General features: G+C 49.0%; 1 protein-coding gene across 1 annotated transcript in view; it reads left to right on the top strand.

Annotated features, from left to right (window-relative positions):
- Positions 1-6133: 6133 nt before the first annotated feature.
- PKP1 (plakophilin 1) overlaps positions 6134-24921 on the top strand; it is a 49728-nt gene continuing 30940 nt past the window's right edge. Inside the window, exons 1-2 of the mRNA XM_074936324.1 lie at positions 6134-6335; positions 15010-15110. Coding sequence (XP_074792425.1) covers positions 6134-6335; positions 15010-15110 — 303 coding nt within the window. The remainder of the gene's footprint in view (positions 6336-15009; positions 15111-24921) is intronic.

Below are 24921 nucleotides of genomic sequence, written 5' to 3'. Positions count from 1 at the left end.
TGGGGTGGGAAGGAGGTGGGAGCCTTGCCTGCACCCTGCAGGAGCCCCGATTGCTGCTCTGCCCCAGGCGGTGGGACAGTGGGGGAAGTGGCCCATGAGAGGGGTTTCCCCAGGCAGAGATGGAATTCACAGAGGGCTGGAGTTTCTCACGTCATCGCGGGACAGGCCACAGCCCGGGTGAGATCCCGTCACTCACAAAGAAATGGTGCCTCTTGCCAGCACTGAGCTGGGTGTAGGCAGGAGCTGGCCTCTGAGAGGCCTGAGGTCTCTGTCCCAGGGGCAATAAACACCTGTCACGCTTGTAGCCGGTTGGCTAATTGCAGCCAGCAGAGCGCCATAAACTATGGAAAATATTAACATTCACTTTTTTCTCAGGCTTACAGAGAGACTGCTGGCATAAAATTGATATTTGTAAGGTGCAAATTTGGCTCCAAATTTGAGTTTTGTAAAAACTAACCCAAGCTTTGCAAAACCTCAGAGCCACAGGAGGATCTCTGGGCTGTTATAGCTTGTAAATACCAATGGCAGATGGAGGAGCTGGCCTTGTGACTAGCCCGGGACTCAGGTCACCTTGGTTCAATTCCCTGCTCTGCCACAGACTTTCTGTGTGACCTTGGCCAAGTCACTTAATCTTTCCGGGCCTCACCTCCCCAGCTGCAAAATGGGGATCAGAACATTCCTCTCTGCCTTGTCTGGAGTGTGAGCTCCTTGGGGCAAAGACTTGGTGTCTGTACCGAATCCAGCACACTGGGCCCTGCTCTAGGCATGCCATGTAGCACCCGTCTCACTCACCCGACCAGGCTGCAGGGCCTGAGCAGGGTTTATCCTGCGGTGACTCCTCCCAGACATGATAGCACCAGCTTGGAGGGCAGAGGACCTGGCTCTGCTCTGCTCTCAATGGCCCCGCTAGGGATTGGAGTTGCCAGGGAAAGGAGGATGCAGCAGCTGGCTCCCTCAGGGTCTTGCTGACAGGAGGGCGAAAGGGAAGAGGCTGGGGTGGTGGACACTGTTCCCTCTAAGCTGTGCACGTGTGCGCACGCACACAGATCCTAAACCCCACACACACGGCGAAACACTGCACACACACAAATTTGCACAGAAGCACAATTTGCACAGAAACATTTTTTTGCGCACACGGCCTGTCAAAAATTAGAGGGAACATTGGTGGTGGGAGATTCAAGGGGGCTCATTGGAAGCAGGAGCAATGTTGGGGAGGCTGTCCAAGACACTCCCAGTGCCCCCCCCCCCGAAGCCTTCTCCTTCTCAGTGCCATAGAAGGGGCCATTCTAATGTTATGTGCTTCAGTGCTGTGGCATGTAATTAGGAGTCAAAATCCCACCCTGCTGGGCCGCACTTGGCTGCGAGGCCATCCAGCCAGCTCCTTCTGCAGGTCCACATGCCACGGCAGTATCGCGTGGGTCCTATTGCTGGGGAGGAAAGGGCCTTTTGTGAAACATTACGTGTGGTCAGGGGCTGACGCTGGAAATCTGGTGGAGGGCTAGATTTCCGGTCAGCTGTTCTTTCTCCGGGAAGATATCTGAGAGCGAGCTCCGTAGGCATTGTCAATTCAGGAGCGCTTGACAAGTTCCAACAGAGAGGTCTGCAGCATTCTGGGAGCAGTATCAGGCCAGCGAGCCCTTTGATTGTAATCAGCGGGTTGGCAAGAGTCCCAGAAACTCGGAACAAAAATGCTTTGAACAGGCCAGATGCACAAGGTGTGTCGCCCTTAGTCTGCGAGGTGTGGAGCGGTGACTCATGGCATTATCATGTTCTGCTCCGGTGTGTGAAAGCATCCATCAGTGCTAGGCACCTCGTTGGAAGCTGGCCAGCAGCTGCTTTTGCCCGCCACACTTCCATCGCTCACATCTTAAGCTCCTTTGATGCCTTAGAGAATTGTGTGCTCCACCCCAGGACAGCAGATGGGCATTTTGCTTAATGATTGTTGCAGATGCATGGATTTACACCCTGCTTGCTGATAAGACACCGCAGCAGGTCTGGGGTTGAGTCTCCACACCTTCAGCATTGTCTCCCCTGTGTCACGGTGTAGATGGCGCCTCTAATGCCGGCCAGACCTGCCATTCTCACTGAGCTGCAAGGACGCTCCTTTGTTTACAGTGATTTTGATGGCCTTGGTTCTTTCCAGTAAGATTCTTAAAAACCGCACTCTTTGGTTTGGTTGGCGGATGCTCCACCGGTGTAGGTTATCCCATACAAGGGATAATTAACTTTGTGGTGCAGTGGACAAGTGAGCAAGTAGGGACTAAAGTGAGAAGAAAAGTGGGTGAAATACTCGTGGATACACCTGAAGTGCTCTTTGTGTGAACGTTGCCGTGTTTTCTCACTGTTTTGACAGTGATCCTGGCGTCACGAAAGCGTGAAATTTGTGGCACTTTTGCAGTCAAATTAAGGGCAACCATATTTCTTAAAGTAAAAACAGGATGGCTGGGGTTCTCCCAAGCCATGCCCCCTCCGCCCCCGCTGGGCTTGCCAGAGCTGGCCTCCCTCTGCTGCCCATGGCTGGGGCTGACCACCCCCCCGTGCCGCCCGTGGCTGGGGCTGACCCCCTGAGCTCCGCGCCACCTGGGAGGGTCAGCTCTGCAAGCAGTGCTGCCTTCAGCTGACCCCCTCCGGCCCCCCGCTCTGCCTTGCAGCTGGGACAAATGCCCAGTTTTGGCAAAAATGGAGGGATGGCCGGGGCAGAGCTGAAAAAGGGGACTGTCCCAGCCAAAACAGGACGTATGGTCACCCTAGTCAAATGACTGTTTTCACAAAATGTTTCAGGGAGGTGTGAAAAAGGGCAGAACGAAATGGTGACCAAGTCCCCTCCGTGTTTTCCTCACATCTCTGTACAAAGCCCATCAACCTTATGTGTGACCCCAGCCAGCATTTCAAGTTAGCCCCCCAGCCATGCAAAGCCAGATCACTGACCCTCTGTGTCAGTGAGGTCCAGTAAGGAGAAGCCTCAGGATGAAGCATGTAAAGTCTCTGCATTATAAGGATCTCTGTACAGAAATGCAGAGGAGCTTGTTCCTCCTGAAGCGTGTCTGAGCCCTGCACCTGTACTCAGCGGTACCTGCGCCTACACCGATCCTAATTAGTGCCTCGGCCTGCTTCTGCATCTGAATTTGTCTGTTTCACACTCCCTTTCCTACAGATGTACCTGTTTGTTAGGGCTGGAAAATTGGGCTTTTGACCGAACGAAAATGGTTGCGGGGAGTATCTGGTTCCCCAAGAATGTTTATATTTTTGGTTGGAAAACTGACAAACTCAAAGCTGAAAAATTTGAGGGGGAAATGGATTTTGGTAGTTTTGGGTTAAAATTTTCTATTTTTTAATGTCAACCCCACCCCCCCACCCCGAAATTTCCCCCACCCCTAAATTTTCTAACCTGCTCTGCTTCTTATGTGTGTGCAAGCAGAGTCAGGATGAGCTCTATCCTGACACCTGATGGTGAGTTGTAGCAGGTTGTGGAAAAGAACTTCAAGGGCTGGTCTCATTTGCATAGGCACACATCCCCCCGCCTAGGTGGTCACTTTGGCTGCTGTAGGAGCCCCAGTTTCTCTGTTATTGGGGCAGGAAGAATAAACTGTTATTATCCTGATTGTGTGAATCAAGGACAGTGGAACTGTACTTGGCCTTTTGTTATGATGGAGGGACTCGCCATCAACTAAGCAGCACTCGCTAGGCAAGGGTCATAGGTTCCAAAATGCAGTGAATTGAGAGAGGTTGGGGACAGGTGTTAATACTTGGTGGTATGGGCTTCCTGGTGAGGGCTCTAAATGCATCTTCTCTCTCCATTGTGGAATATCAGAGCTAGTTTTGATTCTATTAGGAGTCTAGTTGCAGGCTGCTGAGCTGAATTCACTTTGGGTCAATGGTGCACCAGCACTGAGGCTCCCCTATTACAAGCTGAAATCACTAAAGAGCTAAAATTACTAAAAGCTGAAATCACTAAGTGCTGTGTTGGGGAGGGGGGCTGAAGCTATATTGCAGAGCAGCTCATGGGATGGCTGGTGGAGCAGCACAGTTTGTGGGACAGCTGGAGTGGCTCACAGGACGGCTGGTGGAGCAGAGCGGAGTGGAGCCCCACGGAGAGGCAAGGCAGTTGGCTTCGGACCACGTAAGGTGCCCCTTAACCCCCCCATTTCCACCCAGGCTGGGAGGTAAAACTGCAGATAAACTTTCGAACTCTGGGGTTGCCCTGACCAAGGACAGAGACTTTTGGGTTGTTGGACTTTTGGGACTTTGGGTGACTTTTGGGTTGCTGGACTCAAGAACCAAAGGGAAAGGACATGCCCCAATTTACTTGGGGTGGGTTTTTGCTCATGGGTTGTGTTATGAATCCTGTTGGTGGTGTTTCCCCAACATAATGCCACATTGTTTCTCTCTATTATTAAAAGGCTTTTGCTAAACTCAGAGTCTGTGCTTGCAAGAGGGGAAGTATTGCCTCTTAGAGGCACCCAGGGGGCTGATATATATTTGTCCCAGGTCACTGGGGGGGGCTTCAGCCGGTTTTGCATTGTGTTATTGGAACGGAACTCCTAGATACCGAACCTGGCCCTTCTTGCTGCTGACTCTGATGGGCAGAAGGGTTACACATGTATCATACATGTATCCGGTACCTGCATTTGATTTTTCTTAGTGAGAAGCTGTAGGCCATCTTCATGTTGGAGTGGAAGTGATGCCCAGGTCCTCAAAGGGCTAACTCCCATTGATTTCAATGGGAATTAGGCACCTACAGACGGTTGAGGATCCGGGCCACGGTCCCGTGCATTTTCCTGTCGAGTGCATGGAATGAAGAGCAGAAGTAGGACCAGTTCTGACTCTGGAGGGGTCTCTCTTTGGGGAGGGCTCCCCATTGTGCTCCAGTGCCAGGACTAGAACAGGGTCTAGAGGCCCTAACCGAGCACAGAGCCTTATTGTGCTCTGCACTGTCCATACACATGGAGGGAGGCGTTCCCTGCCCCCCCAGAGCTTTCAGGCTAAGTGGTCAAAGGAAGGGTTATCCTTTGACAGAAGGGGAACGGAGTCAGAGAGAGATTGACTTGCCAAGGGTCACACAGGGTGTCTGTGGAAGATCCAGGATCTGAACCCAGCTCCCCTGAGCTCTGTGTAGTGCGTCGCCCCCACACACGTCCTCTGAGCAGACACCACGTCTGAAATCGTCTCTTGTCCCATAGGGTACGTCTGTGCTGCGCTGTCAACCCAGGCAGCTCAAACTCTGGATTGAGCCCAAACCCCGCTCCCGTCCGTGCAGAAATCAGTCTGACTTGGGCCAGGAACCCCTCTGGACTTGTGCCCATGGACCCTGCTGTGGGGGTGGGTCAGAGCCTGAGTCCTGCTGAGACTTGGATCTGCAGCTTGAGCTGCAAAATGACAGGGCTTGCAACAAAGTCAGAAGTTCAGCATAGCGCAATACGGACGCGTTGGCACGGCTGAGAGACCTGGGTCCAGCAACTGAAACCCGGGTTTACACTGCAGCATGGCTGCTCTAGCAGACCTGGATTTACCCTGCAGCGTAGAGAAGCCACCTATCCCCTAGGCTGTTGGTGCTGGATGCTGATCCAGTTCATACTAGGGAAAAGAAAAAACCGCAAAGCAAAGAAGGGCGGGAGCAGGCTGCATGGGGAAGGGCCCAGTGATCAATTGCCGGGGAGGAGGGCGGTCATGCAGGGTAGAGTTTTCTATCTAGACACACAGCTGGCAATGAATCTGCAAAGGGGAACTGGAAGCCGTCACTCCGAGGATGAAGTTTCCCGACTCTGTTCCCCTCCCACTCCACCTGCCTGCTCTCGCTTCCCTATTGCCTGGTGCATTTATGTAATGAGTGTAAAAAGCGCAATCGCATCCAGGTCAGCAATAACTTGCCTGCCCTGCAGCACCTGAGCTGAGTGCGCTGTGCTCTCGGAGTGGGTGTGTGCAGGCAGGGGGCTGTATATCCAGTCTGACGGAGGGCGTGCCGGCTCACACCCCAGCCGGAGAGCCAGGGGAAGGAGTGCGGAGAAGCCAGCAGCAGAGGGCCGTATGGCAAGGAGGGATTCTTGAGGTTTAACCCCAGCTCAAGAATTGTTACCATTGTGTTTTCTGAAGTGCAGTCAGGTGAAGTTCCACTCCACTCACTCTCTCTGCAGCCATGCTTCACTCTCCGCTGAAAACAGCCCTGGCTTATGAGTGTTTCCAAGACCAGGCCAGTTCTACATTGGCCTTGCCCTCGGATCACAAGCTGAAAACTAGGGGCACGGGAAAACAGAGAGTCCAGGAGCAGGTGATGATGACGGTGAAACGGCAGAAGCAAAAATCCTCTCAGTCGTCGAACCTTGGGCACTCCAACCGAGGTAAAACAAAGGAAGGGTTTGCTCCGCGCTGCCGCGCTCCGAGTAGCAAGGGATTCACGTTCCCCCTTCCTGAGCCAACTGAGAACCCACAGTGGGTTTGTATTTGGGGTCTTTGTAATCTAGGCTATTTGGTTCCGCTGGGTTTTGTTGAAAAGAGACAAGCTGGCCCGTTTCTCTGGAGTTGCCTGCTGGGATTTCTCTGTCCAGAGGAAATGGCAGGAAATCTTACAGCCTCTGGAAGGGCTAGCACAGGACTAGGAGTCAGGACCTCTGGGTTCAATCCCTGACTCTGTTGCTGTGTGATCCTGAGCAAGTGACTTTAACCACCCGTGCCTCCGTTTCCCCATGTGGAAAGTGGCAATCATCCCCTTCTCATGGCTTGCTTTGGGGCATAGTTAATGTATCTTCATGATGTGCTTTGGCAGCATCAGATGGCAGGTGCAAAGCATTATTAACTGCTCGTTCCCTGACTCTAAATAGTGTTTCACTTCCCAGACAGTGATCTATTTTCCCAGCTTTCCTCTGCATATTTCCCTGCTGTTTGGATTATTTGCCAAATGTCTTATGACCTGCTCTGTATCTGGGCTCACAGCTTTGTGCCCTTTGGGTGGCTTCCTCCCCCTCTAGTCCAGGCTTAGGAACACTGACCATGAGCAGCCCAATGCATGGTTTCCTGTAATGGCCCTGCTAGGCTCAGTGCAGCCAGCTAGACATGTGCTGTCTTTATACAGGGACAGTGTGGCAGCTCAGGCGTGCTAAGGAGTTTAGAGTGGTGGAGAGCCTGCGCTTTGTAAATCACAGGATACATTCTGTGCATGTGGCTGGTTTGCTCTAGCAGTCGCTGCTCTGTCGATTTGGTAGCACCTAAGAGGAGATGGAGGAGGACGAGGAATCCCCATCACATTTGAAAAGTGACGATCATCTCTCCCCCTGCTCATTACTATAACTTTGCACCTGAGCTCAAAGCGCTTTTATGAACCTACTGAAAAGCAGGTCGGCAACGTTGCTCACATTTTACAGACAGGATTAGTGAGGTACAAGAAGCAAAGCAACTCATCCGTGGTTACACAGCAAGTCTGTGGCAGAGATGGGAAAAGAACTGAAGAGCCCTGTCTCTTAAGGCAGAGCCTTAACCCCAGGACCATCCTTTCTCTTTAGAGTTTGCTTCATTGTTCTTCCTTTGGGGAACTGTAGAAATTCTCCAGCAGAGGGGGAAAAAACAAAAACCAAAAAAACCTCAGAGCCAAACCCTCTCCCCCTCCCCGTGCAGCGTGGTCCATGTGTCGGGAAGGGCTTTGTGATTGGGTCACCTACAGCTGAGCCGCTCTCGCCGTCCATTGCGCCGAGTTATTCCGGTCTCAGTTGTGCTTGTGATTTCCAGTGACCTTGTGATCTGGATTTCACTCCCGCTGTAAGAGTGGCAAAGCTGGGGGACATCCTCCTGGGGAGAAGATGTCCAGCTGTGATGGAAGGATAGTGAGAGGTGTTAGCAGGAAGGATGAGTGATACTGATGCTGAATGAGACATGCAAAGGTCTCTGCTCAACCCTTGAGGATCTGGACTGGCTTTGCAAGGTTGTAAGAGTCTCAAGGCAGATATGTATAGATGACTCAAATATGAGAGGGGTCAAATATCCAAAAGTTCTAGGTAACAGCAGCACTTGACTTCGAATGTGGGGCTGGCTTCCGAGGAGAAGCAGGGCTGCATTATGGAGTTTGGGGTAGGGGCCAAATGTTTATACAGTTTCAGCTGGCTTCCTAAGCCCCCTTGAACTATTTCCTTTGCATGCCAAACCCACTGCATGGGGGATGTAGCAGCTCTGTGGCGGAGAGTGTGTAGGCAGTACCCCATACTATGCCAGGATGGTAGCGTATGAAGCTGTGACTGCTGTGATTGTGGGAGCCAGGAGGTGGTGTTGAAGAGGGCAGAGGCAAGCTTGTCTGTGGCAGCTGAAGGCGCTAATCACAGGGGTAACTGGAAGATGTGGTCATGTGTAAATCTGTTCCTAGCTCCTCTCACTTTTGTCGATTAAGGCTTTGTGGTCTCAGGATCTGGTGGAATAAGAAACAAACCGGGCTGACAGTAGGTGCCGGATGAAGAGGCAGGGACTCAGACAACTTTGCCAGTTCGTGATGTTATGGTCGCTGTTCACCACGAACACCTCAACTGTAGGGAGAAATCTTTGCAGGTGTCCGTGACGATTCTGCCCCACACCTTTGCCACAGCTCTGCTGGGGATTCAGCCTACGGCTGATGGGCAGGAGTGGGTGCCATTCAAAAAATGTGTGGAGAAATTGGGCAGATATTTACATTCTGAAACAGAATCGCCCTTGAGGATTTGATCCAATAAACACCCTGATTTTCCAAAGTGCTGAGCACCCACCACTCCCATGGATCTCAACGGGAACTGCAGAGCACTCCATGCTTTAGAAAACCAGGCACCTTGTTTAGGTAGGTAGGCTCCTAAATCCATGCTTCACACCTGGCTGCTGCTGTTGCAAATTTGGCTAATTGTTGGTAATCACCTTGGACATTCCTGGCCAAGATATTTAGGAAACATCGACTCTGGGACATTTTCTGCTTTTTAATTCTTCTGTGTGTATTCAGGGACTAAATAGCATTTCATGTTATGGCACCCAACATTGTGCTGGGTTCGTCACATGATATATAAATTGCACAAGGTCCCAGAAGACAGAGCAGATATCCCAAAGTTCCCTAGAGAGTGGGGCGGGGGTGGAATCTCAAAGCAAAGTCACTTGAAAGGAGTTGGATTAGCATGGGATTTTTCAAAAGGTCCTAAGTGACCCAGGAGCTTGTAGAAAGTCAACGGGGCTTGTGGTCCTAAAATGAGGTGCTTTTTGAAAATTCCACCCCAAATCAGGCTGATTCTGAGTGAGCAGGTGTCTTCATCAACAGCGACTCAGTGCCCACCTTGTGCAGAGAGGCCAGTGAATGAGTGGGCCATGGAAAATGAACTCTCTCATCCTGGGATGAGTCCCTACAGCTCCTACTGCTATGGCAGTGAGTGTGGGAAGCTTACTCTGTTGCCGCCCCAGGCCGATCTCTGTTGTGGCTGGATAGAGGACTTTGAGTACTCCAGAGCTGTTAGAATAAACATACGTTGATATTTTTTTAAAGCCATAACATGGGCCATAAAATTTCATCCCATTAGCCCTTCATTGAGCACAGTAACTTGTGTTTGGCTAAGACATGTCTTCTAGAGAGGTAGCCAGTCTTGAGATGAAGACTTCAAGAGCTGGAGAATGCATCACTACCCATTGCTAGTTTGTTCCAATGGTTAATCACCCTCCCTATTTCTAATTTGAATTTGTCTGGCTTCAACTTCCAGCCATTGGTTCTTGTTGTGCTGCTCTCCGCTACATGAATGAGATTAATACACACCCATTCCCTCGCTGTGGTGTGGGTTCCTGGGTTGTTCCTTGTTTACTGGGTGGCTGTGGTTTATTCCTGTGGTGTCACTTTGCATTTTTTTAAATAGATAAGGTTTGGAAAAAAAACAAGGAAAAACTGCTCCATTGACATAGCTTATCTCCTCCCCTATCCCTCCATCAGTCCTTTTAGCCCTGCTTAAGATCAGGTTGCCTGTGAGGAATCTGATTAACTTCCATTGACTAATGGCATTCCTGCAACTCACTCACTGCAACTAGCCCTTAGTCACGTGGGCAGCCCCACTGAAGACACAAGGTTTGCAGGGGCAGACCCAAAAGACTTAGCTTTTCTTTTACAAAGAAAGTATTTCTAAGGAACGATAGAGATCCATACAGCCAGCCCCGAGCCTGCTCTTGCCAGCATCTCTCTGTTCAATGTCACCTTTAGTGTGTACAGCTGCAAACTAGAATGCTGTGGCCCAGATCTCAGTTGGTGTAAATCAGCATAGCTGCTGTTGACTTCAGTGCAGCTCACAGGCGCTGGAACTAAGCGTGCTGCCCCACCCCCTGGCTTGAAGTGGATTCCATCGTGTACACTCAGTAACAGACTTAAAGGTGGCAATTTTGCAACAGAAAAGCTTCAAAAACAGACTCCAGCGAGAAACTGCTGAGCTTGAACTAATATGCAAACTAGATACTATTAACTTGGCTTTGAATAGAGGCTGGGAGTGGCTGGGTCATTACCCATATTGAATCTATTTCCCCATGTTAAGTATCCTCACACCTTCTTGTCAACTGTCTAAACGGGCCAGCTTGATTATCACTACAAAAGTTTTTTTTCTCCTGCTGGTAATAGCTCATCTTAATTAATTAGCCTCTTACGCCACCTTTTCATGTTTTCTGTATGTGTGTTTATAATCTTCTTAGTATATGTTCCATTCTATGCATCCAATGAAGTGGGCTGTAGCCCATGAAAACTTATGCTCAAATACCTTTGTTAGTCTCTAAGGTGCCACGAGTCCTCCTGTTCTCATTGTATCCAGGGTTTACAGTTGGTTCAGTGGCTCTCCGCACCCCCACTATACAAATGGTTCCAGTGCCACAGGTACTCCTTTTCTTTCTGCCGGTACCCCTGGTGCAGCTGTGCTGATCTACACCTGCTGAGGGTGTGGTCCTTTCATGTTGTGTCTCACCCTGCCACTAGGAACCCTCTGGCTTACACAGACTCCGGCTTAGACCAAGTGCATGCGTTTTAAAGATCTCATTAACTGCCGGGCTAAAATAAATGGTGTACAGTACACATTGAACCATTAGGTCTCAATACTTCTGGTGGCAAGTGTAGGCTCTTCCCCAGTGAGCAGGACCAGCGGATTTCCCAGCCCCAATAAAGGGTTCCATAAATGCTCCTCCTCTGGGACTTTTCCTTGGTACTCTCCCTTTTCCACCCCTCGCCATGCCATTTTCCAGGAGACTTTGGCTTTCAATTCCAGAGCCTCGAGATCTGGGATACACAACAGTCACCTCCACTTGGAAAGGCAGATTATGGGAGACCTACATTGTCCTCCTCTCCTATCAGCTGATTGCCAGTATCAAAGCCCCCCGCTCATGATAAACAGAAGCATCAACTACTTAAGTAGGACAGGACAATATGAGGCTGATGTTTTACACTGATTTCCCCATGCCCCTGATGCTCTCTTGCATGGAGTTTGAATTTCCTGTCCAATTTAATTGGGGATTGGTCCTGCTTTGAGCAGGGGGTGGGACTAGATGACCTCCTGAGGTCCCTTCCAACCCTGATATTCTATGAATTCTACCAGCTGAGGGCCACAATTCCATGACAGTAGAGAACGCAGATTTCACACCCCAGGCTTTAAAGAGCATAGCACATTGGGTGCGCTATATACAACAGAAATTCTCAGTAATAAAGCCAATCGTTAAATCTCACCCGGGGCGGGGGGGGGGCGAACTGTCCATGATGCAAAATTCCTTTTGAGTCCAGCCCATAGTAATGAAGCTACGCAATGAAAGCAAAGATGTGCCTCAAAGGGGCTTATTTATTATTTGTATTGTTGGAGTGCACAGGACCCCATTGTGTAGGCATTGTACAAACACAGAACAAAAAGACAGCCCCTGCCCCAAACAGCTGACAGACTTAGTATTACAGACCGACGGGGGGAGTACAAAGAAACAGTGAGACAATATCTGTCAGCCTGGCAGGCAGTGACCGTGCAACTGTGCTGGCTGGTGACCCAGTTCAAGAAGCATTTAGCACCCTCTCCACTGACGAGCATCGCGCGCGAATGACTCGGGGTGATGCTCAGCTAGGGAAAGAAAGGGTCTTGCTGCAGCTCAGGGCAAATTGGGGAAGGTCCTTATGAAAAAGGAGGGGAGGGGAAAAATGATCCCCAAAACAGTGAGGGTCAGATAAGCCCATGACCTGCCCTGAGCACCAAACCCTTCCTGTCCTCAGGAGTGTGTTGTGAAGTCGTTGTGCTATGGTTAGCTGGGTTACACAGAGCATTATGGGATGGAGCCAGGCTCCACCCCTCCCTTACTTTTAGTTAATGGAGTTTTCTCCTGACTCTTGTGATGAAGTTGAATAAAGCAGCAAGTTCCCAGCCTGCAGAGCTGTAAGGCTGCTGATTTTTGCTGCAGAGAGTGGCCCTTTTACAAAAAGGGGAGCTGTTGAATTGCATGGGAAGTGGGCAAGGGAGGAAGGCATAGAAGCTCCCCTCTGGGTGTTACTGGACGTGAGAACAGATCAGGAGAGTGTTAGCCAAGAAATTATTTCCAGGCAACTGGGGCCAAAGGATCTGTCCCTAGTGCTGGCTTTGTTAGCTAACACATATCACCGGGAAGAATTGCATGGGTTAAACCCATAGATTCATGTCCCACCTTACTCCTTCCCCACCCCAGCAGCAGTGCACCAACCTGCCCCATTGAAATCAACACGGAGAATTGTGCCAGGGGAATGCATAGAGTGGGGGAGTACTCAAACTGGAGAGATGCGAGTGTGCCATCCATCCATCCACACATGTCTTGCCATTCCCTTTGCCAATACAGCTCTTATAGGAAAGTCCTTTGGAAGTGAATACGGATGAAATGAGTAGGGTTATCGAGAAATTAATAGGGTTCTGGACGGTGCTTAATTTGTAATGGAAGAGGTGCTGGGGCTCAAGCAATTATTTGCCGGGGCTCAAGAAATTGTTTTCACTTTCATAACTGATGTGGCAAGCTCAGACGTGCCGGGGCTGTGAACTACCAAGCCTAGAGATGCTGGTGCTCAGCCCTGGCCCAAATTAAGAATTGGTTCTAGAGAAGTTACTCTCCGAACCTCTTGAGTTTAATGGACAATGGAATCGTCAGTCTAGACATGGGCACTGAGGGGTCGGGGAAAATTTCCCTGCAGATGCCCATTCTGGGTAATTTCTCCTACCTCTTCTGGATCAGTGTTTCTCCCCCTCTGGTATAGTGCTCCAGCCTAGAATGATCACATGGTCATGGTCATCCTCCATGCTATTACTCTGGCCTAGAGTGATAACTAGAATGTGCCAGCCTCCAGAGGCTGGCTGGGCTGGAGCGCTCACCTGCGCCATGTTTGTTCATGACCCAAAGTGGGAGTTATTAATGAGTTAGAAGTTAGGAGCCTAAATACCTTTGAGGATCTTGGCATTGGTGGCTGTAAGGCACTTTGAAGAGGAACAGCTCAGTGTGAATGACTGCAGGGTGTCTCAGAGCTGGCATGCCAAACAGTCAAAGATGTAAGAGGGAGAAAGAGAGCTGGTGAGGAATTTTCTGATGAAACAAGGCTTTATCAACAAATGCCTGTTTCTAGAACACAAAATATTTCATGGAACCTTTGGATGACCTGTAGGCAGGTGTCCATCAGAAATCTGCCAGGTTTCCTGTAAGCTCACCAGGTGGGATGCTGAGCCAAGGCCTTTCAGAGTCTGCAACTCTGGGACAGCCAGCCATGCAGACTGGCCTGGGCTGTGGGCACCAAGGCTTCCAGGCTGCCTGCCCCAGACCTGGGAGCCTGGGAGGGCCTCAGCCAAGGGTCCCAGAGTTTCTTGGCTTCTGGCTCCCCGTGAGCCAGACTGACAGAGAGCCTGGAAGCTCTGGCAGCCATGGCTGGGCCAGGGACCATGGAGCTTGGGCTTCCAGGCTCAATTTTCTTTTGGAATTTTCAAAATGAAGTATTTTTGATTATTTTTTTTCAGATTTCCTTTCCGTGTGAAATTTTGAAATTCTGCTTTTTCATTCTGAAATGGAACAAATTCTTTTCCAGACTTTCGTGTTGAATGGAAATTCCAGTTTAGGACCATCTCTACTAAGAGATGAAGGGGCTAAATTTTCAAAAGTGCCCGCTAATTTGGGTGCTCAAATTGAGATGCTTTGGGCTTGATTTTCAGAGGTGTTGAGTGCCTAGCGCTCCAGTGGAATTCCATCATTTGGAGCCAGAGGGTCTTTACGTTTCCTTAAACCAGGCCTTGGATGTCTCATTTTGGGCACCCAAAATTAGTGGGCACTTTCAAAAATGTAGGTCTTACTAACTCACACTGTATTGTGCTGTCACAAGGTACAATGGAGTTCCAGCTTGGAGGACAGTTAACACTTCTTCTAATCTTTGTTCTTAATGGTCAATGTGACCTCATATAAAAGGCTTTTGGAAGGAAGGGGAAATTGGTGAAATGAAGCAAGGATTACCTTCTTAGAGTTTGCCAGTGGGAGGTAGATGGAAAGAGGCTTTACACAGCAGGGCTGGTCAGTTGTAGGCTGTTGAGAAGTTCATGTTTCTGGGCTGAGTTATGCTGGTAGCTGATTAGAAAACCTGCAGGGTTTCTTCTTGATCCAAGAGATTTGGATAAGGACAGAACTGAACCTCTAAACTCCATTTCTACCACCATTAGCTAAGGGCCAGAGTCTGTCACCTTGATTCACAATGAGTAGTTGAAATTCATGGGATTGCTCTCGGAACAAGGCACTACCCAACACAAGAAAAGGTGGAAGACTGTGATCCTTAGAGGTGACTGGAAGGTCGGATCACCCCTCTCCTGCCCTTTATTCCTTTCCCAATGACTACTCAGAAGGGGCTTCTAGCCTTATGCAGCCATGTCCATTGAGAGAGGGCTTCTCTTCCCCCTGATTTATGATACGTCCATTGTCCTTCTCTGGTGGACAGTGGGGAAGACCTTGACCCATCAGAGAACAAAGAACTCCTTGTCCCACATGCAAACCACATAGGAGCTTAGCTTTCCATTCCTAATGTTGTTCTTCTTCTTGCAGGTTCCATGTATGATGGTTTGGCTGATGGCATTAACTATGGGACGACCCGGGGCAGCTATTACGCTAAAGCCCAGACAGGAAACAGCAACTGGGGGTATCCGGTAAGGTGTTCTTTTCTCTGTGCCTTGCTATTGGGGGGTACAGAGAGCAACTCACAGCATGAGAGTCCATAGGAGTGGACTGCTGGTCAATATGGGGAGCCAACTGTGCCGTGGAGACAAGAGTAAGATGGACATCAACAGCCTCCAGATGTTCTAGGTGGGCAAGGGAGGAAGTTTTCTTGTTCCCTGAGAACGGAGGTAACAAATTGTTTGGGCAGCACAACAGGCCTGGATCTCAGCAGTCCGCAATCTGGATCAGAACTCTCCTCTCCTTCTGGGTGGATGGTTTGGGGCCATTACGGGGGTAGGTTCAAGGAAACTTGTTTCTGAAACTGGATCCAGTATTTTCCTGCAGGCTTATCTCTGCAAAGAAGGGAAAGATTCAGTAACAGGAGTGTGGGGGGTAGGAAGGTAGGTCTCACTGAAGCTGTTGCCCCACCTAATTGCTCTGCCTGAGGCGGAAATACTGCATTTCAGAGCCCTCTGTTTAGCCAAGCTGATGGCACTGAATCCAGCGTAACCTGAGTGGTATTTGCAGCACCCTACAAAGCCCGGTGATACTTTTCAGTGATTTGGCCATTGTGTAAAAACATCCTGGGGGTGCAGCTGGCAGTTTGGGGATTTAAATCTCCCCTTATTGAGCTTTGTTCTTGCTCCTTCTCTCGTTCCTGCATGTTTGCTATAAATGCTGTGTCTTTGTTGTCTGGAGAAAGCCAAAGGCTGGTTACAATTTAGATATTGGTTCACATCTTCTGTGCTTTGCTTTGTTGAATGATCCTCCATATCCCCGAGCCAGCACCAGCTGACCGACAACAGCTGTGGCCACCAGGAGCGCCCGGTGTTGAATGAGCAGCGGGCAGAGAGTGTGTATCTGACCTGAGTGGCAACTAGCAATGAACTCACAGGTCAGATCCGAATGCAAACCTATCCCCAAACTCAGAGCTGGTTAGAGTTAGGACTTAGGGTTCAGGGTCACCGAGTCCTCTTGGAAAAAAGCAGATGAGATGACTGGGAATGATCAGGGCTTCTGTTCTACATCTTCTCCAAAAGATGGCACCCGCAACAGCACAGTGCCCCCTAGCATTGCAGCTGGGCACAACTTCACTATTGACTTGTGCCGCACCTGGCTGTTCCCTGAAGGTCTCTTCTCCAGGTACGGGCCAGGGGTACAGTTCCTCAAAGTGCCTGAGTCCAATAGACTTTCAGTGAGGGTCCTAAGTTCCGTGGTCACTTTTGAAAATGGTGCTGAGTCTTTGGTTACACTGGTGCTTTTGAAAATGTAACCCCAGGCCTAAATCTGCTTGGGCCCGTGAGATTACACACTACATCCAGACAGGGGAACTTCTTTTTCCACTCTGCTTGCTCCCTAGAGGTATTAAAGGAATGCAAACACCACCCAACCTCCACCACCACCTGTTTTCGGCTAACTTTGAGCTCTGTCTTCAAGTTTGCTTGAAACTCATAAAATGTCTAAACTCTGTTATGCAGGTGAGTCTCCCATTTGCATTTCCTCTACTTTAAGAAATGGAAAAGGTGGCAATAATAAGAGGGGCAATTTCCTGAACACCTTTCATGATGTCTTGATTAGAATTATCGTTTCTGTGAAGTCTTAAAGGTTTTTGAGCTAGCAGGGCAGTGATAAGAACGTGACATCACTTATGGTTTTGCACTGAGTCCAGACAAAACGTTGGGACAGTGATCCATTATAATCCTTGCAAGCCCTGATTGTCTATCCCCAGAGTATGAAAAGTACTAAAGGAAATCCTTCTCTATCCCCTACAGTAAGATACGGTCCCTGCCCTGAAGAATTTGCGCTCTAAATATTGTTCTTTTTGGTAGGTGACCTTGAATCACTGATTCTACCCAATGTCTCTTTGGTGATAAGAGAAGTTATCTAGGAAGTACATGGAGTTGCTGGTTGGCCCGTGGTTTGCGTGTTACTCGTTTATTCTCTTTCCTCTGCAGTTTTCTTTACCTGGAGAATCTGCATTGTCACTCCTGGGTTTTCCCTTGTATCTCATTTTACTATGTGATGCACTCTCGATAAGCATGTGTGATCATGTCTCCCGCTAGTGGCTGGCACACATAGATAAAAGCCCGCAAATTACTTATTAATAAAGACCAGATTTTGATATGCTCACTCTGCACTTGGCACCACTGAAATCGGTTGGACCGCTCATGGAATAAGGTAGTATTCAACCCAAGTGAGGGCATCAGAACTTGGCCCTATGGGTGCTCTCCTTTGGTGTTCCCTTGGTAGAGGCTTTTGATGATGAAAGTCCTGGGTTCTATCCCTGCTGATGACCCATGGTACAACAGCCTTATGTCGGATTGTTCTGACAGAAAGAGGACCTGTGTTTGGGTAAATGTGGGCCCTTCTGAATGTTACATCATCATGCCATGGGCGTGGTGGATTGTGTGATCTCATTTCGCTGATGGCTGCATGGAGCCACACCGTGCAGTGGGGTCTGAGTCATGCACCGGGAGCCTGCGAGAGGCCTCTGCAGGTACTGTACGCACCTGCAGGCAGCTTGCATGTCAGTCCTGAACCTAGAGGTTGCCACCACTTCCCCATCTTGGTGACCACAGACCTATTGACAGCCAGGGACTCATCCAAGCTGCAGCTGTTGTACCGAACTGGCCAGCGTACCAGCGTCTGACCCAGAGGGTTCTGAAAGGGGAAGGAAGGCTTGGAGCAGAAGCCCCATATAATTAGCACAGCAAAAGACCCTTTAGGCCCACGGTTGCCTTTCCCTGCCGATGTTGCCCTGCCCCCTAGTTTTTTCTTTTATGTTAATGTTGTGGGGAATGCAAGGTGCTGGATTGGCAGCCCTAGAGGCTGGAGTGCTCCGCTTACCCATGAATGGGTACATACTAGGCAGCAGAATGCTCTGTCTCTGCAAACGAGGCAGACAGCTGGCCTTCCTAGCAAGGAGGCCATAAGTTGGTGTCCATGACCCTTTAACTCTTTGGTCTGTCTGATGATGATGTTAACATGGAGGTAAATTAGTGCCTGTTATTACATTAATGAGTAAATGCCCTTTTGTGACACTTCTCCACTAGGAACTGTCCTGAGACCCTCAAACTCATGACATTCGTGGAAGCAGCTGGTGCAGGAGGTGGCAGAGCTCTAGCTACCTGCTTTCTTCCAGCAGAGTCCACCTGCTCACACTGAGTTCTCCACCAGCTGCAGCGCAGAATGGGCCTTAGCAGACCATGGAATATGGCTTTGTTATCCCCAGTCCTGCACTCTCTCTGCAGGCAAAATTCCCACTGACTCCAACAGGAGTTTTGCCTGAGTTAGGATTTCAGGATCAAGGTCGTTATTTGTTGCTACTGAAACATCTGTGGAGAAAAAAGGATGCTTGGGGCATATTTCTTAAAGAAAAGGGATTTTGTTTGTTTCATACAGCCACAAGCCCAGGCGCCCAAATCCGTGAGTCCCGATCCAAGGTTTTGCATCCTTCACAATAGCCGCAAGCTTAACATTTGCTTCCCTGGCCAATGCAAGTTGGCTTCTCACAGAACTAGATCAAGGTTGCCTCTCTGCCTGCGATAGAGAAGCAGCTTCCAGAAGTGGATGGGAGGGGATGAGCGTCTCTGGAGGAACAATGTATTTTTGCTGCTTTTGCAAGTGTTCCCCTTGCTGTGCCGTGCCGTGCAGCAGCCACTCCATTTCACAAGCAAGATCAAGGGTGTTCTCCACCCATCACTCAGGGTGGGACCCAGTCATATTTCATTGCTGTAGCTTTTCCCTGCGGCCTGGGAGAGACTCGGTCTCAACATGTTTATATGGCATCATTTCCTTTTTTGCTGTCTGCTGCTCTAGAAATGCAACTGAAACTGGTAATGAGTAAAAAAAAAAAAAAAAAAAAAAGAGAGAGAGAGCTGGGTAATAAAAAGATTGCATTCTTAGGTGCAGAATTCAGAAACGTCCAGCCACTGGAGTGTGTGGGGGTGTCGTGGAGTTGCAAAGAAAATCAGGAGATCTGGGTTCAATTCCTGGCACTGACGTGCTGTGCAACCTTGACAAGCCACCTTGCCTCTCTGTGCCTCAGTTTCCCCATCTGATCAGTGGGGATCATGATAATGTCTCTTCCCTCTTGGTAAAGTGCTTTGTGGTCTGTGCATGAAAAGCACCATAACAGGGCTAAGCATTGTTAACCATAATACTAATGAATATTGTTATGTGACTTGTCATGACTCAGTTTCCCCATCTGTAAAATGGGGATAATGATACATTTTTTACTTACCCCCTGTGGGTGTTATGTGACTTAATTAATTATCCCAAAGTGCTTTGAAAACATGGGCTGAGGAGTGGTGTGCTAGATACGCTTGTTAATTTAGACGTGGGTGGATTTTACTGCTCGTGAAGGAAATGGATTGATATTTGGTCAGAAAATTTCTGACTCTTAGAGCTCCTTTACCTTCACAACTCTGCCATTGCCCCTCAGCCCCCTTCCTCATTGTATTTTTATATGGATCAATGACCCCTAGGGACTAGGCTTGGATTTCTAAGGTCGTTTTACAGGGCTGATGAGAATTTCAGACTCAAACTCAGGGCCCTAGCAGGATACGTGTGACTTCCCTGGAGTCAATGGGACTAGGAGGACCTCAGCTTTCCAGAGCTACGAGTTTAGGCAGTATTGCAGTAGATCTTCTGCTCTGCTGGTAGGGACTGTACGAAATTCTGAACTCACCAAGTGAATCCATGCTGCTCAGGGCTGTGCAGAGCTGCTGTAGGAAGAGCAGAAAGTCTCACAGTGAGATCTCTGTGTGGGGACTCTGGTTGCGCTTTTGTATGGAGATTTGCAAAACTTACAGTGCAGAATGAATCATGATTTTCTGCCTCATTTCTCATTTTCAGGGGCAATTTCTGGGCTTTGCCAGCCCTGCTCTGCACTCTTAAAAAAATAATAAAGCTAGATGTGAGGCTGAACCAAACCCCTGAGCAAACACCCATGAGAAGTTCAGATCCCTGTATTGTGGCCTGGGGGTCTGTGGCAGGTGTGTGTGGGAAGTAGTGATTTATTCCCCTTTGTTAATCCTCAAATAAGCCTGTTCCCCATAGTAAATGCTGGACCACCTGGCTTCACCCAAGTGATACTCGTCCACGTAATGGAAAGGAAAAATAACATGATTCTTGCAAAGTGGAGAAGAGTCTTGGGTGCATAAACTGCTTAGTCACATGTTCGCCTCCTGCTCCAGAGTTGGTTCCCCTTAGTCTAGATGGTGAACAAGGCATCCTTAATCAATTTTACCCTGCTGCTCATTCCTTTCCCCCCCACAAGATCCCATGGGGCAGCCCCCAGTTTCTGGTCAAGGTGAAGCGGAGTGGTTGAATGCCATTATTCAGAGCTACCTTTGGTGCTCAGATTCTCTTATTATACGGTACGATCACCCTGGATTGGATGGATGGATGGCTAGACATTAGGTCGAGAGCACTGCAGGTGAGGCACCAAGCCCACACTTGGAGTTAATTAAGTGATCAATTTAGCTACATTTTAGAGAAAAGAAGTGATTTGGACAAATTCTTTGGTAACCTGTATCCTGTCTGATCCAATGTGAGTATGTGTGCGCGCGCTCATGAGCAATCCTCTTGGATGACTGTACAAACCAGTGGAATTCCCAACCAAGAAACACCACATGATAAAGGAGAACAAAGGTAATTATAATCAGCACATTCTCTCTCTGTGTCCCCTTTCCTGCTCCTTTTCTCCCACCCCGTACTATTGGGTCTGGTTCCAGGGGACTCCCTGAATGTTCATTACATTCATTACGTTAAAAGAAAAGGAGTACTTGTGGCACCTTAGAGACTAACCAATTTATTTGAGCATAAGCTTTCGTGAGCTACAGCTCACTTCATCGGATGCATACTGTGGAAACTGCAGAAGACATTATATACACAGAGACCATGAAACAATACCTCCTCCCACCCCACTCTCCTGCTGGTAATAGCTTATCTAAAGTGATCATCGAGTTGGGCCATTTCCAGCACAAATCCAGGTTTTCTCACCCTCCGCCCCCCCCCCCACACACACAAACTCACTCTCCTGCTGGTAATAGCCCATCCAAAGTGACCACTCTCTTCACAATGTGTATGATAATCAAGGTGGGCCATTTCCTGCACAAATCCAGGTTCTCTCACCCCCCTCCAAAAACCACACACACAAACTCACTCTCCGGCTGGTAATAGCCTATCCAAAGTGACCACTCTCCTTACAACATGCATGAAAATCAAGGTGGGCCATTTCCAGCACAAATCCAGGTTTTCTCACCCCCCCCCCCTTTCCAAAGGAGAGTGGTCACTTTGGATAGGCTATTACCAGCAGGAGAGTGAGTTTGTGTGTGTGGTTTTTGGAGGGGGGTGAGGGGGTGAGAGAACCTGGATTTGTGCAGGAAATGGCCCACCTTGATTATCATACACATTGTGAAGAGAGTGATCACTTTGGATGGGCTATTACCAGCAGGAGAGTGAGTTTGTGTGTGTGTGGGGGGGGGGGGGCGGAGGGCGAGAGAACCTGGATTTGTGCTGGAAATGGCCCAACTTGATGATCACTTTAGATATACTATTACCAGCAGGAGAGTGGGGTGGGAGGAGGTATTGTTTCATGGTCTCCGTGTATATAATGTCTTCTGCAGTTTCCACAGTATGCAACCGATGAAGTGAGCTGTAGCTCACGAAAGCTTATGCTCAAATAAATTGGTTAGTCTCTAAGGTGCCACAAGTGCTCCTTTTCTTTTTGCGAATACAGACTAACACGGCTGTTACTCTGAAACCATTCATTACGTTGTACATCTCCTTTGAGCAATCAATGTCTGCTGTAATTCACGAATATATTTTGGTCCTCTCTTTGCTATGACCAGGAAACTGGCGTAGGTGGGGAAACAGCCGGTGACACTGTGCTCAGATAGGTATATAACCACTGTGTATTTTAGACAGGGATCCAGGCTGCTCTGTGACCCTAGTGCGAGAGCCAGCCAGAAATTTTCAGATGAATTGTTTATTTACTGAAAAAATCCAGCTTTGGCTCAAGTGAAACTATTCATGTATTTGGCTCTAATTCAGCAAATACTTTTGTCTGGGGGGAAAAAATGGAACAAGTCAAAATGTTTTGTTTTGACATTTTCTAAATGAAATGTTTTAACTCTTTCATTTTGAAATGAAGTTTCATTTAGAGGTTTAGCTAGCTTTGTTTAAAACAAACCAAGGGTTAAAAAAAAAAACCCAAAAAAACAAAATGGGGGGGGAACTATTTTGGGTCGAATGAAATGAACAATTTTTGTATTTTTCAGTTCAGCTACCAAACCAAAAAAGAAGCTCTTTGCTCAGCTCTACCTAGGGCAGATCCAGAGTCCAGTGTAAATGAGAGGGGATTTGACCCAGTCTGTTGGCCCGATTGTCCTCTCCTCTCCATAAATCTGGTGATGGGAAGTAGAGAAGCAGGCCTTGTACTCAGGAGCGTTCCCTCCCTCACTTGTGCCAGCTGTTGATTTTTGGATATCCTCCCCACCTGGCCTAAGCCCCAGATCAGTGTGACAGCAGAGGACATTCTGCGTGGTCAGGAAACTCTGTTCAGCGGAGAGAGAAGGAGGCATGCTGGAGCCTACTTAGCTGGGATTTGGCCCCTGTGCTTATCTTGAGAGGGGAGGAAGGGACGCCCCAGCAGGATGTCCTTGACAAGCTTTTGACACGGTCTCCCACAGTATTCTTGTCAGCAAGTTAAAGAAGTATGGGCTGGATGAATGCACTATAAGGTGGGTAGAAAGCTGGCTAGATTGTCGGGCTCAACGGGTAGTGATAAATGGCTCCATGTCTAGTTGGCAGCCGGTGTCAAGTGGAGTGCCCCAGGGGTCGGTCCTGGGGCCGGTTTTGTTCAATATCTTCATAAATGATCTGGAGGATGGTGTGGATTGCACTCTCAGCAAATTTGCAGATGATACTAAACTGGGAGGAGTGGTAGATACGCTGGAGGGGAGGGATAGGATACAGAAGGACCTAGACAAATTGGAGGATTGGGCCAAAAGAAATCTGATGAGGTTCAATAAGGATAAGTGCAGGGTCCTGCACTTAGGATGGAAGAATCCAATGCACCGCTACAGACTAGGGACCGAATGGCTAGGCAGCAGTTCTGCGGAAAAGGACCTAGGGGTGACAGTGGACGAGAAGCTGGATATGAGTCAACAGTGTGCCCTTGTTGCCAAGAAGGCCAATGGCATTTTGGGATGTATAAGTAGGGGCATAGCCAGCAGATCGAGGGATGTGATCGTTCCCCTCTATTCGACACTGGTGAGGCCTCATCTGGAGTACTGTGTCCAGTTTTGGGCCCCCCACTACAAGAAGGATGTGGATAAATTGGAGAGAGTCCAGCGAAGGGCAACAAAAATGATTAGGGGTCTAGAGCACATGACTTATGACGAGAGGCTGAGGGAGCTGGGATTGTTTAGTCTGCAGAAGAGAAGAATGAGGGGGGATTTGATAGCTGCTTTCAACTACCTGAAAGGGGGTTCCAAAGAGGATGGCTCTAGACTGTTCTCAATGGTAGCAGATGACAGAACGAGGAGTAATGGTCTCAAGTTGCAATGGGGGAGGTTTAGATTGGATATTAGGAAAAACTTTTTCACTAAGAGGGTGGTGAAACACTGGAATGCGTTACCTAGGGAGGTGGTAGAATCTCCTTCCTTAGAGGTTTTTAAGGTCAGGCTTGACAAAGCCCTGGCTGGGATGATTTAACTGGGAATTGGTCCTGCTTCGAGCAGGGGGTTGGACTAGATGACCTTCTGGGGTCCCTTCCAACCCTGATATTCTATGTCGCACTGCATCCAAGCAGGGGAAATATCTCCTCCGTCCCTGCAACTTGAGTTGACTGACACAGGCAAGAGGACCTTCCCCTGTTGCTTGTTAGAGCGGTTCAAAGGCAGGGCTGGCGAGCTTATCAGGGAAGCCAGAGCAATTCCTCGGTTTGGAGGGGACCCTGCTGCTTTTCTGGTGGACGTGCTCATTCCTCAGTCAGAGTTAGAATACCGGGTATAATGAACCCGCCGGCCAGTAGCTCTTTCTCTTTGCGCTGGCGCCTTCCAGGAAGGAGAAATAGTAGGACATAGGGAAGGGTGGAGGGTCTCGATCATATGGTTCAATACTGGCCTCTTACAGGATCAGCACTGATTGGCTAAGGAATCATAGAATATCAGGCCTGCTCAAAGCAGGACCAATCCCCAATTAAATCATCCCAGCCAGAGCTTTGTTAAGCCTGACCTTAAAAACTTCTAAGGGAGGAGATTCCACCACCTCCCTAGGTAACCTAGGGGTCTAGACTAAAGGTTCCTGATAATAAGTGGGCTCTCTTAGCTACTCTGGAGGTCTGAACAAGCTGCCTGCAGCAAGTGTTCTCATTGTCTCATGTATGCTAGTCAGCAGAGGTTTGAATTCAAGCTGGTGAATAGTTGGCAGGACCAAATGTCCTCTGCCTTCGAACAAACACAAACCCGCTGTGGACGTGCTACTTGAATGCACAGCACAGGACCCCCAGCAGCTCAGAGGAGGACTTTGTGTGCAATGAGGAAAGGGCAATACACATGAGGGAGGCAGGTGGGTGTATAAGATTGACTCTGGTAACAGTTTCAGGCAGGTGTATCGGGTTAGTGTCGCACCAGAGAGCCTCGCTGAGTAGCAGCCCTGTGACAACTTCCATCAACCAGTCGTGGCCGTGTGGGGAAGACTTGGCTGTATCCAGTGGCTAATGCCACCCTTGCACCAATGATTAGTGGCCCCAAGGAGATGGCCTTTGACCAAAGCCATCTCAGTATTACA

This window comes from Natator depressus, chromosome 21, assembly GCF_965152275.1.
Source record: "Natator depressus isolate rNatDep1 chromosome 21, rNatDep2.hap1, whole genome shotgun sequence".
Taxonomy (NCBI): domain Eukaryota; kingdom Metazoa; phylum Chordata; order Testudines; family Cheloniidae; genus Natator; species Natator depressus.
Note: the sequence above shows the minus strand (reverse complement) of the source record. Positions and strands in the feature narration are given on the sequence as shown.